Source organism: Carettochelys insculpta, chromosome 3 (genome assembly GCF_033958435.1).
Source record: "Carettochelys insculpta isolate YL-2023 chromosome 3, ASM3395843v1, whole genome shotgun sequence".
NCBI classification, from domain to species: Eukaryota; Metazoa; Chordata; order Testudines; family Carettochelyidae; genus Carettochelys; species Carettochelys insculpta.
The window spans coordinates 75,794,838-75,810,500 of record NC_134139.1 but is presented as its reverse complement, the minus strand read 5'-3'; the positions used below and the strand labels follow the sequence as shown (position 1 = coordinate 75,810,500).

General features: G+C 44.2%; 1 protein-coding gene across 3 annotated transcripts; it reads left to right on the top strand.

Annotated features, from left to right (window-relative positions):
* Window positions 1-10,325: 10,325 nt before the first annotated feature.
* COA6 (cytochrome c oxidase assembly factor 6) lies at window positions 10,326-14,525 on the top strand. Of its 3 annotated transcripts, none has more exons than XM_074990155.1 (3): window positions 10,326-10,344; window positions 12,517-12,668; window positions 13,795-14,525. In XM_074990155.1, the coding sequence occupies exons 2-3, from the start codon at window positions 12,519-12,521 to the stop codon at window positions 13,888-13,890; spliced, it is 246 nt and encodes an 81-aa protein (XP_074846256.1). In that variant the 5' UTR covers window positions 10,326-10,344; window positions 12,517-12,518; the 3' UTR covers window positions 13,891-14,525. The 3 variants fall into 3 exon arrangements, with proteins under 3 accessions (XP_074846256.1, XP_074846255.1, XP_074846254.1); XM_074990154.1 differs by lacking the exon at window positions 10,326-10,344 and adding an exon at window positions 10,359-10,536; XM_074990153.1 differs by lacking the exon at window positions 10,326-10,344 and adding an exon at window positions 10,359-10,497 and having other exon boundaries at window positions 13,795-14,520.
* Window positions 14,526-15,663: the final 1,138 nt, after the last annotated feature.

Below are 15,663 nucleotides of genomic sequence, written 5' to 3'. Positions count from 1 at the left end.
GGGCAAGTAGATGCAGAAACAATATTCCACAGTGGTAACTTTCAGCTTTTTGTAGGAAGATGTGGATGAGGAATTGGAAGTCAGTCTGTTCTGGAGGCTGATTACAACTTCAAAGCTACATAAAAGAAATAAAAAGGCTGATCCTTTGGGACTCACTTGGATGCCCTGAAATGACATAGGACAGGGTGCTTACTGAATACTGAAAGACAGTTACTAGTTCTCGTCAATAACTGCCTCTAATCCTGAAATTCAAACCCAGCTGACCCCTTGCATTCAGCTACTTCACTACATGATCCAACAGCTTTGCTCATTATCTTCAGTTGACACAAAATGTGGCCAGTTGAACCAAACACTCTTTTTTTCAATGATCTTGGCACATCAATAAATAAAACCTCTAGGCAGTTTCTATACATGCCAATTGTTCCAAAAACGACATGCTAATGAACAGCTTGGAAAATGCAAATGAGGCATGGATGTAAATATCTGGTGCTTCGTTAGCATATGGGCACAAGATTTGGAGTCCAGAAGAAGCTCTTCCGGACTCCAAAAAAGTGTATAGACGTGCGGCCCCCGGGGGATCACCCAGAAGGAAATACTCCTTCCGGAAGCCCCTTCTTCCAGGAAATTTGGTTATAGGAATAAGGGGATTTCAAAATGTGTGGTGTACTATTGAAAAGAGCCTCATGTAGATGAGCCATGCAACTGCCCCCATTACGCTAAAGAGATGCCCTATATTCATGGCAGCGCCTCATTAGCATCTTTCAGTTAGGTTCATTATCATGCCCCTTTCAAAGTTCTGGGGCTAGTGTAGACATAGCCCCTATGTCAAATATTTCATTTCAGCTAAATCTAAATGGTTTGGTTTAATTTTGATTTTTGCCAAATGTTTCTGATTTTTTTAACATTACAGGAAATTTTGAAACTCAGAAGTCATTTTTCTGCTGAAGAATCAAAAGTTTTAATTTAAAAAATGTCAGAATGAAACATTATATATATATATATATATTTTTCAACTGAAACAATTCAGTGAAACTTAAGCTAACTAACATACCATGTTCGTGATGCTGTCTAGCTTTTTCAGCAAAAAAAAGTCACTTTGTTTTAGCTTCAATATTATCATGTTCTGTGTGACGCTAGACCAGATTACAGCGATTTAAAAAAACCCAACACATTGAAGTCATTCCTTCCAACCGCACTATGTCACTACTGGGTAAAGATGCATTTTTGGGTATCAAAATTTGACATTTTTATTTCTCATTCTACTGCCTAGAGGTATGTCTAAATTGCAGTGACTGACCCTCCCTCCCACCTACTCATTGCTGGGTCCCAGATCCCAGGTTCCAGCCCAACCCTAAATGTCCACATCACATTTAAACAATCCCATTACTTGAGCCCCACAATCCTGAGTCAGCTGATAGGAACCACACTTGGATATTAAATTGCATTATAAACCTATTCTTGCGGGAGCCACCTCCTCTGTACGTTCAAACTTAACACCATTGTAGCTTTTGTTGGTAGGTTTTGAACTTCTTTGTTCTTTTAAATTAAAAATGTCATACAGGAACACTAAACAAGAAACTCAAACAGAATGTTATCATGTAATAGTTCTAATGAATTTATTAAATATTAACATCAACATTCCTTTGGACCACAGATATGGTGACAGGGAAGACCCTCAGCATGTGGACAAGCCCCAACACAGGTCAGACATATAGGAACGAATTCTCAGTAGTAACTCAAACCCCCTTCATTTAGTGTCCCATCTTCTGCCTTTTGAGATATTTTGATGACAGGTTATATGCTATTGTAGACAGTCACGTTGTACTCTCCTCTCCATAAACTTTTCAAGCTCTATCTTGAAACCAATTAGCTGGTTTCCACCTGCCACAGAAGGGCTGTTCTAGCATTTCATTCCTCTGATGATAAGAAACCTTTCTCTAATTTCAAGCCTAAACTTATTGATGGCTAGTTTATATCCATTTAGTCTCGTGCCAAGTGCCAACACTGGCCCTTTACCAAAATTCCAGAAAAGAAAGATGTTTATCCTTCTGGGATCTTTGAGGAGACCAACACTATCTCCCACCAGCTCTCTTTTGGCAAGTTAAACAATCCATGCTCCTTAGGTCACCTCTTGTAAGGCAGGGTCTCCATGCTTCTGATCATCTAGGTGATCCCTATACCTAACCGTACACCTACACTCCAAATGCCATCTTCCTCCTGTCCTAATCTATGTTCACCCCTCAGATTTCCATTTTCTACCTTCTCTGTTGAATAGCTGGGTGCAACTGGTGACTTTTGAAAAATAAAATTTAGGCTTACTAATTATTTTGGCATAATTTTTCACAACAGAGTTTCTGTTAGAAAAAGCAGAAAACTAAGCTCTTCCAAGAAGCTCATAAAATTGTCCTCTTCGTAAATGACCACCATGTCCCACTTGTTCTCATGTGGGAGATGCTAAATTACGCTTTGAGAAGATGAGTGCCCACTGCTGTCAGGAGCTAAGTCAGTCAATCCCTTCAATCCCTTTGACAATAACAGCTGCCAGTGAGCAGCTGTAGCTGCACTCCCACTGGGAACACTGGCGATGTCAGTCATTATGAAAGTCAGCAGTTCTTGGTTGAATTGTCTGAAATAGCCTGTTATCTATCACCCTTTGCTGAGGGAGACACGTTCGGGTGTGAAAAATAGTGACAAACTCATTGCTAAACTTAAAAGAATTATTCAAATGTAGCCCATGCAGATCTAAGTATAGGGGAAGAAATGAGGCTGCATTATTCTCTCATATGATGACCCACGATGCACATGCAAAATGGTTGGACGCCAGGGCTATATTTCTTAGAGGCTCCATTTTAAAACTAATTTTAACTCACATACTAATTGGCAGATTGACTTGTAAATTCTCAAATTCATTCTGTGCTCAGACAATAAGTGTTATAATCTGGAATGGTGGAACGCCTGACTTAAGTATCAAGTCAAAGCCATAAGTGTGGAATAATGAGCGATGCTTTCGCAATTGTCCATATTATGGTAGCCTCACAATGTGCTCGTTGCTTTCCAAACAGGAAGACGAATCATTTTGGTACAAAGCGCAGTCTCTTGTCAGATAGTTTAGTGAGACGTAGTATAAATACAGTAAACTCTTTCATATCCGGTAACCTCAGGACCGGGAGGTTGATGGATATCTAAATATGCCTGTGAACGGAGAGCAGCAGGGGAGGCACAGATGGAGCTCGGGAGAGGCACAGGCAGCGGAGAGAGACAAAGCCGTGGGAACCCCGGCTGGGGTTAAGAAAACGCTGACAGCTCTGGGCCGAGGGATCCCACCAGGGCATGGGGCAGCACTGGCAACTCTGCGGCCAGGGACAACTCTGGGACTGGGGATCCTGCTGAAAAAATTCTGGAAGTGATGGCCAGGGGTGACTTCTGTCAGTTTTGCTCTCAGAACAAGCAGCATGTTTGTGCTGGTTATCTGAAAGTTCTGGCTGAAAGAATACCAGATACAAGAGAGTTTACTGTATAATAAACTCCCAAAATGCATGAGTTCAAGTTGCACTTACCTTGCATCAATGCGAGTTAAGCGCAACTCAAAGCCACGCTGCAGCTGTCTGCCTGCCTGATTCCCCCAACTGGGAGAAGCCGTGCCACCACAGCTGTCTGCCCAGCAGTTTCTCCCAGATGGGGAAAGCTGGGTAGGCAGCAGTGCCTGGCTCCACCTCACTGGCAGAAGCCAGGAAATTGACCAGCGATGTGCTGATCAGTTTCCCAGCTCCTGCCAGCAGATGGGATCCAGAGGCCAGGCTGTCACCTGGTTCTCAGCTCCCCTCCTCACTGTGGGAGCCAAGTTTCCCGGCTCCTGCAAGTGGAAGGGAGCAGGGAGCCAGGCTACTGCCTGGTCCCTGGTTCCCCTCCACTCACTGGAGCTAGGAAACTGACCAGAGCTGGTGCCCTCATACATTTCCTAGCTCCCCCACGTTGTGCAGGAGATTTGACTTACGCAAGGTTACTAGAATGCAATCTCCACTTAAGTTGGTGGTCTACTATAGTCTAATCAAGAAAGGTAGCACTTCTGTACTACAAGAGGTTACCTGGAAGCCAGGGAATTTACAGTCTATATAATAAGGTGCATGTGTTATACATTGCAGTCAACAAAAGGCATCAGCTGATCATAGATCTGAAATACTATGTAAATCCCCAAACACTTCACCTCAAGACATTCTGGGGCATTCCTGGTAGATAATTTACCCATTTCATACCACAGTAATCACTAAAATACATTGAACGACAAACGCTTTTGCTTGTTGGCAGTTGGGTCATCTCACAAGTCCTCTGGGATCAGCCAGGGACATTTCCAGAAAATGTCTTTAACTAGTTTTATATAAGAAACACATTTCCGTATGTTATGGGCTCATTTTCTCCAAACTAAGAGAAAAGTGGGGCATGCTTAGAATTCTTATAGTAGTAGCATGAAGGCTAACACAATCAGAATTAGAGCTGCGTGAACAATTGAAAACAAACTATTAGACAAATTAAGCCTTTTTTTCTGTTCATGAATTTTCTACAAGCCAATTGCAAAATTCTCTGATGGACTCATTCTACAAAATTATTTGCAAATTTCTACAGTGAATAATTCATGGTCTGGAAGTCACTGAACAGCTCATCACAAATATACAAACAGTGCAATTTCTACTGTGCTGGTAATTACAGCTGAAATCACACAGTAAAGTTTCTGTTCCTTGACTGGATGACCAAAATTACTGACCCATACATCACAAACTGAATTTTAAAATGTAGAATTCTATTTGACATGAATTTGAACTTGAAATCTACTTCTCTAAATTATTCGTGCTAGTGAAACTTCCGTTCTCCAATGTTTGATCACAAAAAGTCAAACATGGTTCAATCAAAATTTACCTATGAATTCAATAAGAAAACATTTGGAAAATATTTCCTGCTATTCAGTCAGCTTTAACTGCATGCCTAAATAAAATTGCAAGAGCTCAGAATGTGGATTGCATCAACGCTTATATTAGGAAATGTGCAGAGGCAGTTTCCCCCACACTGCTCCACACACAAACCACATGAGCTGTACTGGGTCAAATCCCTTCTCCACTTTGGGGTTTGTTAATCCCAGAGGAAACTCAAAATGAGATTTACATCACCAATCAAGCCTTCTCCTCTAACTTGCTAGTTTAAATGGTTCTCCAAGGACTGCTCTGCCCATCCCTGTGGTCTTCTTTCTAGACCCATTCCCAAGTCCTTTCTATCAAGCCATATTCAAAAGCAAGTCACCAACCCATACAGAACATTATCCAGCAGCAACATCATGTGTTAATAGGTTGTATATTTCAGAAAAACACTCTTAGTCCTGTGTAGTGTTTACCAGAAACATGCAAATTAAACAGTGCTCAACAAAAAACGGGAGTTCACATTGCCTGATGCTAACTTGTTTTGTCTGCTGAACTCAACTACTTTAGTAACAGAGAGGTAGCCGTGTTAGTTTGTACGCCAACAAAACAAAGCAGCAGAAATATAGCACTTTAAAGACTAACAAAATGGTTTATTCCATGATGAACTTTCGTGGGACAGACCCACTTCTTCAGATCAATTTCATTTCCAATACAGACTGACATACACAAGTACAGAGGACCAAAAAGAAAAAAATTGCAATAAAAACTGACAAATCAAATAGGATGGAAGGAAGGGGGTGAGAGATGGGGGGGATATTAATTGTCCTATCTGAGATAATTACGAGCATCAAAGAAAGGGAAGCAGTCCTTGTAATGCGTGAGTTGATGTCCATGTTCATACCATGTGTTAATATGTCAAATTTGAATATGTACTCTAACTCAGAAATCTCACCCTCTAATCTGCTGTTAAATTCCCTATGTTGCAGGACACAAATTCTCAGGTTTTTAACAGAATGGCCCACTCCACTGAAGTGTTCACTGACCAGCTTATGTGTATTGAGTTTCTTGATGTCTGCTCTGTGTCCATTTATTCTTTGGTGAAGGTTTTGCCCAGTCTGTCCAATGTAGATAGTATCAGGGCACTGTTGGCACCCAATAGCATAAACAATGTAGCTGGAAGTGCAGGAGAATGTTTCCCTACTTCTGTCAGGGACGGCGGTCGCGCTAACCTGAGACACACGCAACTTGGTTGCGCGTATCTCAAGAGTTTACCGTAATACAAAGGTTGAGATATGTTCAATTAAGCGCTAGGCTAGTCTTCAAAGGGGGGTTATGGGAGCCCCATCACTGGAGTTTTCTAAGAACAGGTGGGACAAACGCCTTCCAGGAATGATCTAGATTGATGCTGTCTCAGATGGGGCTGGACTTGACAACCTTTCAAGGTACTTCCCACACCTCCGTCTCTATCATTCAACAGCAGAAATGGAGAAAAATCCACATCAGGCTCCCTTGTAGTCCTGTGATTGAAGTATTCACCGGTGAGGCAGCAGACCTCTTTTTAAATGCCTTTGCTTCAGAGGTGATGGGATCTGAACAAGAGGTTTCCCACATCCCAAATAAGCACCTAATTGCTGGGCTAAAGATTATGAAGCTGGATCTCCCGCTCCCTGGCACGTTGTGTAAACTCACTTGTAGAGCCCAGCCGGTGCACGTTTACCATGTCAGTGCCCGCAGCTGAGGTAGACGGGAGAATGTCTGTTTCTCCACAATTCGTGCATCACTGCGGTTTATGTGCCTGGCGTGAGGCAGCAGTGTGCGTGCTTAGAGGAAGGAATATAGGTGCTTAGGGGAAGTTAACTGCAAAAATACAGGTGTCAGGTGAGTTTAGGTTCCTACAGCATTTGGTGGCAGCTGACCAGGAATTTTGTGAATCCCAGTGGGTCTGGATTCTGGGATTAAGGTGCCTAAAGTGGCAGTTAGGCACTGAAGTCCTTTTGTGTGTCTACTGGAGAAATATTATGTATTTGTAAGTCTTAGCCTCTACTTTTAAGGTGTGGTTTTGAGGAGTGCTAGACACCTATCAGCTCCCACTGACATCATTAGGAATGAAAGTGCTCAGTTGCTGACAGGAGCAGGCCCCTGTTATAAATCTGTCCCTTGCTGTCAAAAGCCCAGGCTCTTCAAAATTGCAGTTCTGTGGGTTCCCATGGAAACAAAGGCCACTGCTTTTTAGGCTGCTACCTAAAACTGCAAAACTGTTTGGTGTTTACGAGCTGCTGGTCTATAAAATGAAAGCCATGATTCTTCTGAGTACAAGCATGGAACTCTGGTAGCTGATTCCCAAGCCAGAAATAAACTTGTTAAATAGGTTTTACTATTCTGCACTTCTTACTAATATTTCAGCTGTGATCTTGTTGTCAAGCTGAGCTCACCAGTCATCTGAATAGCAGATAAACTAGGTGTATGGTAGGTCAGAACCCCTGGGATGTCATCTGAAATGTTTAGACACTACGCTTCCCTCCACCCCGCCCTTTTCTGCCAGCCTGAATATCTCAGATCTGCTTGATTCTTTATTAGGGAAAGCTTTAAGACTTGACATCTACAGTCCCATCTGGATCCCACTCTGAAATATGGATATTGGACTATAGCTATGGACTAATTCTCTAATGTTTGCAACTACAAAGCTCACCAGCTATACTATAATACTCCTCTGAAACCACCCCCCGCATTCATGCATCTGATGAAGCGGGTCTTTGCCCACGAAAGCTTATGCTCTGAAATATCTGTTAGTCTATAAGGTGTCACAAGACTTCCTGTTGTTCTCGAAGCTACAGACTAACACAGCCACCTCTCTGATACTTGTCAGCTATTCTATGAATCTGATCTCAGAACTATTCTCGTGTGTATGTATATTGATCTTTTAACCAGTACTCTCTCTTCTTTTGCCTAATGAATTTTAGTTAAGTTAATAATAATTGGCTATAAGTGTGTATTTGGGGTAATATCTCACATATTAATTGACCTGGGAGACAATGTATCTGATCCTTTGGGACCGGTAAATCTTTAGCTGACATGAGCGTCTGGGTGGAGGCCTAAGGCTATGTTACCTTAAGTGAACTGTATCGTTGTGTGTCTGGGTAATCACTAAGGCTATGTCTAGATTTCAGCAACTTGTCAACAGAATATTTTGTCAGAAGATCCGACAAAACTTCTGTTGGCAGATTGCAGCCAAACTGCCAACCAGAAACATAGCAGATGAGGTTGCCTGGTGTCCTTGAAGCCCCGTCTGTTAACAGAGGGCCCCATGGAATGTCCAGATCAGCTTTTTGTCAACAGATCTCTGTCACCAGAGGTGTTCTTCCTCCTGGGGAGAGGGAAAAGGCTGTCACCAAAAGTGCTGTGTTCTGTCAGCTTACTATTGACACAACACCTTGGGAAGCTAGACGCTCTGCAGGTTTTTTCCGCTAAAAGCCAGTTTTGTCGACAAAACCCTCTAGTGTAGACACAGCCTCAAAGTATTACAAAAGCTGTTTTGTGCTAGCTTGGTAAATCTAAGTGCTGGAATAACCTCCAGCTTTGGGGAGTGGCTCCCTCATTCTTTGTAGTTTGGCCGTACTTGCATAAGCTTAGCTGGCTCCCCTAGAACCCCTGCTCACAAGCTGTACTGCATTACAATGTTGCTAAGAGTAAGATTTCATACTAAAAATACTCTTTATTAATTCTTGTTCATTCTGATCACTGGCTTAAACCCACTCAGGAATAACTAATAGGAAAGATATTTGTGGTAATTATTTGAAGACTGCTGGGGAGGTCAAAGTGAAATGAGCTGGTGGTCTCAGTCAAGCTGCAATTTACACAGGCATCAGCGCACAAAAAACGTATCCCCTGTTGTTATTGACCAGTCTTAGCAAAGTAGGAAAGAATTGAATTTGCCTAAACTCTTCTGTTACATTCAGGGGCATTTTTGTCCATTTTAGGGTTAAATTATAGTTCCAGGGCCTTGTGGCCCTCTTATTTATAAGCACAAGTCTCCAAACCTGTCAATCAAGGTCCTTTACCAAACGCTATACACATTCACAGACCCACGCACAGCTGGGGACGTCTTTCTCCTATTCTTCAGGATACATTTTGCAGACTAGAGGAAGATCACAGACTCACAGAAGAGGAGTAACATCAAATTAAGGGCTTGATTCTAATTTGAGATCCCGGGCCCATGCTGGCAATTGGCCTGAAACAGTTACTTGCGATATCTGTCAACCTATTTCAGATTAAAATCGTGTCCTTTGTTGGCAGCAATTTCAGCTAGCAATTTAATGGTACTGTGTTCAATATCTATCTTCTGTAACAACAAAAACAAAACAACCTCCTACATGACATGGAAATAATTAAATGAAATGATATTCTGTACCCTCATTTATGTATTTATTTATTTTAAACTCAACACCCTTCAGGTCTTAATGTAAGACGCACCATGGCTTGAGCAGCAACACCAGTGCCCCACAATGAGCTGGGGAGCCCTGTCCCTCATGGACCCAATCGAGGCAAACCAGGATTGGCATTATGGATTGGATACATAGACTTTAAAGCGGACAGAAAGCTGGCTGGAAGGGGGGGGGCGCTCAAGGGGGAGGGGTCCATGGCTTGGTATCTGGCTGACGGGTGGTTTCAAGTCGGGTGCCCCAACGATCAGTTCCGAACAATGAAACTTATAGTGAAATGACTCTCAAAGCAGAATTAATATCCACCAGGAATAACATAACCAGCTCCAGTGACGCTCCCAACACATCGGGCTCACACACGTGTGTACGTACAACGTACCCGCCACACACGAAAGTAGCAACTAGAAATAAATCAATCGATAAATAATACAGTAAATACATAGAAAAAGTTGGGCCGGCTCCCGCCTGCCCCCCCCCCCCCACGTCCCACCGCCAGCCGGGCGGGCAGGGAGCGCTCCGCGGCCCGAGACACGCGTGGGGAGAGGCCCGGCTCAGCTGGGCGCCCAGCACGTGCCTACAGCCCCTCCCCCGCTTCTCCGCCCGCCCCGCCCCACCTGAGCCGCAGCGCTGTGACGTGCCCAGCCCGGGTTCCCGCGCGCGCGGCGCCCAAGCCGGCAAGTGACACGTTCCCTCCCGCGCCATTGCCGGCTCCGGCGTTAACCGCCCAAGCACCTGATATTCGCGCACGCGCCACCAAACACTCTCCAAGCCCGGCGAGGGGAGCGGCTGCGCGTTTTAAGTCACCCCCGCACCGCGAGACTTCACTACCCTCGCCCCGCCCAGGAGCAAGTGTCTCCTAGCAACGCGGAAATGGCAGCCCCCGCCAGCGGCGGCTGCACTGCGCATGCACCTAAGACAGTTCGGGCCCCCTCCCCAGTGTCATATTTACTTCCATAACTTCCGGTTCTCTGGAGCCGTATCCGGTGCAGGGTCAGAGGGTGAGCCGGTGAGAGGGGGCGCTTGGGACAGCCCGCAGGCGACGGCGTTATCCCCCTGGCGGCGCGGGGGAGACACGTGCTCCGGGCTCCCTGCCCGGCCAGCCTGTGGGGCAGTGTGGGGGAAATTGCGTTACCTTTAGTCCCCTGCCGCAGGTACGCGGGGCCAGCAAGGGGCGCTGATTCAGAAGGCGGGTGAGCGGTTCGCTTCCTACGTCAGAGGGAGCGCAGGCCCGGCCTTGTCATTTGCGGGGGGGGTGGGTGTGTGTCTTGTCAAAGTGCGACCCCTGCCTGGGCCGCGGGAGGGCACCTGCCCGCCTTTCAGTCCATAGCTGGTGTGGCTCAAACTTCCTGGCTGCGCCCGACAGCCCCACGGAAACAGTGTAGCGCTCCACAGCTTCTTGTGAGACGCGGAAGGTTATTTGACGCTGTTACAGATAAAGTCTCTGATCCTGGTGGTTCTTGGATCTTTTCCCACTAACCAAGGCCACCTGTGTGCGCGAACAGACTAGAGCAGCGGTTCCTAACCTTTTCCAGATGGGGACCCATTTTGACGATTCAGGAAGACTTGGGGTGTGTCTACACAGGCACAAATCTTCGAAACAGCCATGCTAATGGCCAGTTTGAAGATTACTGAGACTTTAAGGCCATTTCGAAGATTAGATAGACTTCAAGGTGGATAGAAAGCTGGCTGGACGGGGGGGGGGGGTCAAGGGGTAGTGGTCAATGGCTTGGTATATGGCTGACAGTTGGTTTCACGTGGGGTGCCCCAAGGATCAGTTCTAAATAATGAAACTTGTAGTGAAATGACTCTCAAAGGTGAATTAATATCCATCAGGAATAACATAACCATCTTGAGTTACGCTTAACTTACTCTGATCAGTGAGTGGGATAAGGGGATTTCAAAAGTTGTGGGGTCCTTTTGAAAAGGACCCCCAGTGTTGCTGCGCCAAGCCATGCGCTTTCAAAGCGCCGCAGCCGGAAGCGTCCTAATGCTAATGAGGCGCTGAATATTCAATTCAGCGCCTCATTAGTAATCTTTGAAATATGGCTGTTTTGAAGATTTGTGCCCGTGTAGACACAGCCTTGGTGACCCAAGGCAACTCAGAAATGGGGAGGGGAGTCAAGCAGTGCCCTAACTAGCTAATTTTGCACCTGAGGCAAGAATATAAAATTGTACCCCCTCATATTTATATAGTCATATTATTTATTTCATAGCAGGGAATATACATTATTAACACTATGGCTGGGTCTATGCTAGAGTTTTGTCGACAAAGTCTTGACAGAACTCTGCATTTTCCTCGACAGTATTATCCCTCAAAATTTTGTGGCATAACAATCTCTGGACAGAGTACTGTTGAGAAGAGTGCAGTGTGGACACTTCTGTCAACAGAGGGCTTCTGGTTGCCTGGCAGCCCTCTTTGCAGAGCTTCCATTCCGCTTTCTGGCACCAGAGGGCACTGCAGTCTGGCAGTTCTCTGTCAACAGAGCAAGTTGTGTCCAGATGCAGTCTGTTGACAGAGGTTCTGTTGAGATTACCCTGTCGACAGGTGCTTGTAGTGTAGATATAGCCTATGTGTATTGTAGTTAATTATTTTGTTATAGTTGATCTGAGTTGTGGTGGGGAAAAGACCCTCATCCCAAAACTGCTCCTGCAGCATAAATCCCACACTCAGAGCCTAGGTGAGCCCCACTCAAGCTGGTGGGGTTGAGGGGCAGGGGGGAGTCACACTGGGGTCTGGGGGCCATACTCAGACTGTGGGGGAGATACAAACAAAAATGAAAACTGACAGATCAGCTGCATGGAGTGGGGGCGGGGGGGGTGCAAAATGGAGGAAGGGAGGAGGTGGGGTGAAAATTACTAAGTGCAAGTGTCTATTAAGTGGCTTACCTGGAATGACTGAATATCAGAGGTGGAGAATCTGTCTCTGTAATGCATAACTGCTTCTATATAGATAAAGAGACCTGTTGGATGTAGCAGCGTTAAGGAGCTACAGGTGACTTTTTTGAAGAACCACATGCTGCTCTGAGCTGTTGGCGACCCTTAAAATCTAATCATGACCCCTGTTTGGGTCCCGACCCATAGGTTGGGAATCTCTGGCCTAGAGGCAATAGGCAGATCCAAGTGTTTATCAAGGACAGGGCATTTACAATTCTTTCATTTTATTTTGCTAGTAATGAAAATGTCAGCACCATCAATGGAGGAAAGAAAGGCTTGCTGGGGAGCCAGGGATGAATACTGGAAATGCTTAGATGAAAATACAGAAGATGCAGCTAGGTGTCAGCAGCTTAGGTATTCTTTTCAATCTAGGTGTCCACAGCAATGGGTGAGTGCTAGTAGCTTTTCAGTAGACATAAATGTAACTTTGCAGTTGAGATGTAATAAAAATGTTTTAAGAAATTAGCTCATATAAGCATTTTCAGTAGTTCCATAATTTACATTATTCATGAGTTAACAGTAATAGTTTTTTGTTTAACAGACACACCTTCCTCTATTTCTTTTTATGATGTATCTTTTCAAAATACTCATTTTGTGTATTGGCATAAACATGTCAACAATGCACTACAAATAATTAACTTTTGCTGCACAGCCAGCAAAGCATTACTCTTGTACATCCTCTTAAAGAGTGTTTATTGATGTTTTGTGGAATGGTACATTGAAAAAACAAAAGAATGATTATTAAATCCAGGAGACTGCCCCCTGAGGTAATTGGAGAAGTAGATTTCACCCTTTCGAAATTCTCTTGATATAGTGCTGGAAAGCGACTCAGGAAACATCCTGTCAGCTCCCAGAGACAGGAAAACTAATGGATAATATTGCCTGAGGTGAAAACGCTGTCCTCAAGGGGAGAATGCTCATATAATAGTGGCAAGGCATATATTTGCATGGCACCTTGAGGCCTGTATTTTAGTCTCTGCTCCCTCCAATTTTTTCTGGTCCAGCAACCGAGTTCACATTCTAAACCAGGGTTCTGCATTCTGCAGCTCTTTAAGGACTTTTGTGGCTCCTGCAACTATAATTGCAAAGTGATAAAAAATTTTTTTTGATAAACAGTGAGTGTTGTACAGTAAACACATCACATTACAAATCATTGTGTGTGCTGCTCTTAAAATAGGGATTACATAAAGTATGGTTTGATGTTATTTAAGGACCATCTCATGGTTACATGAATTGTGGCTCTTGAATTACTGAATTTTTTTTTTTTTTTTTTTTTTTTACCAAATTTTAAAAAAATGGCTCCTCTGGAAAATGTGGTTGCTGACCCCTGTTCTAAACCATTGACATTCAGGACTTTTCAATATCAGTTTTGTCAAGTGTGTGTAATTAAATAATGATCAAAGACAGTTCTTTCCTCCATCCTGTGTGATGTGTGAATGAGAAGTTTTCATGTTGGAATCCCACACTACACTTGTTTGCTTTGATGAACATAAAATGATTTCTTTTTAAAACAGGTAAAATACTTTGACAAAAGAAGAGACTTTTTAAAATACAAAGAACAGCTTCAAGCAGGAGAATATCAGCCTCCTGGAACTAATGAAGAGTCATAGTTGGGCATCAACTTATGAACACAACGAAAGAATAATCTTAAGGAAGAGAAGGACTGAAATATGACAAGAGTTCCTTGAGTTAAAAGAAACTGGTAACTTACACTGGGTCACTAGAAATTCATCATGCTTTTTTGTTGAAATGCCTCATTTTTATGAGACCAGTAAACTAAGACGACTGACTGTAATGTATATCAAAGAAATATGGCAAAATTTTTCCTGTACCTGAATTTATTGTGGATCTGGGACAAAAAGCAATTCTTCCCAGACATTAATGCACTAAATTAAATTTATATTTGAGAGAGACTATTAAACTGTTTTAAGAGTTTCTATGCAAGTGAACTATTCTAAAAAGCTCCTGCCTTCTCCCCAGCTCTGAGGATAATGTCAGTGTAAGTGAGCAGCTATACTCCCTAATTCTTTCAAAATTTTGTACAAATCAGTGCAGCCCATTTCTGGTGTGGCAGATCTTTATTGAGGTATTTTTATAAATTTCTGCACAATAATAGTTGAGATTCCTATGCCACTAAGGTAGTTGAACACTTTAATTATTAGTATGTCACCAGTATGTTAGGAAAAAATACAGTGGTACATGTGTGATTTCTTATGTCCCCATGTGTATAATTTGATAATGATAATATGCCCCACTCCTCTTTTATTCACAGTGAATTTGCTTCAGTAAAGATTTATCATCAATGAGATCGAGACAATAGTGGCTGTTTTGTAATGCTATTTTCCAAATCAGCAATGAAAAAGGCTTGAAAGCAGAGCTCGCAAACTCCTGGCCCAGGGGCCATCCCCAGCTGGCGCAGTTGTGCAATCTGGCCTGTTACCATCCCTGAAGCCCTATCCCTTCCTATCGTTACTCCTCCTCTCCTTTCCTTGGCATCCTCTTTCCCGGGGGACAACACCTTGCAGATTATGCAGGAGGAGGGAGATAGCAGGCTCCCCCAGGCTGCTGTGGCAACAGGAGCCATGGGGAACCAGAGTGCAATAGGTGAACGCACTCATTCCACTTCCCTGCAGCTCCAACTGGGAATTTGAGACCCCTGTGTTAAATTAAGTCTTTTGTAGTAGAACAAGGGGTCTACTCCTGTCCAATTCACCCTGATAAATTACAAGCATTGAGTTTACTACCGTGAGGCTTGTGCCTTCCTCCCTGGGCTGTCATTCCAGCCCTGTTGCCTTCTTCCCCAGCAGCAGCTGCCTGCTGGGGGGAGGGAGGCAGCCCCATTGACCATATCTGGCTTGGGGAGAAAAGAAAAAAAAGCACAGATCCCCATGCTGCTGCTCCCCCTTCTCCCAGCTAAGGGAATGCAACACTGGAAACTGCTTCTGTAGAGTAGATAAACCCTCCAGTTTATCTACTGCTCCCATTGGCCAATTCAGGCCAATGGGAGTGGCCAGAAGCACTGAGCCAGGTAAGCTCCTCTCCCACCCATCGTCCATTCTTGCATCCTCCCTCTTGCTCATACTCTCACCCTTCCGGCCACCCCTTGTTCAGACTGCTTCTGTACTTTTTCCCAGCCCGGCCTGCACTCTACCTCCCAGCCAGACCCCACCCCCATCCTTATCCCCCCTCTCTGGCAGCCCCCTCCTGCACACTGAACCCTTCATTTTTAGCTTCACCCCAGAACCTGGGGAGGGGGCACTCATAAAATCTAACCCTAGGACCCCAAAAGAGTTAATCTAGCAGGTGGAAAGCCCTGAAACTTTGTTTTCCGTGCTCTTGCCTCCCCAGCCCAGTGGGGCTGGAGCACCAGGAGAGTGAGGCGT

Bases quoted from the DNA above. Each gene is read 5' to 3' on its own strand.
- COA6 (XM_074990155.1), top strand. From the start codon at position 12,519: ATGAAAATGTCAGCACCATCAATGGAGGAAAGAAAGGCTTGCTGGGGA. The intron at 12,669-13,794 runs GTGAGTGCTAGT...TTTTTAAAACAG, and splicing joins CTAGGTGTCCACAGCAATGG to GTAAAATACTTTGACAAAAG.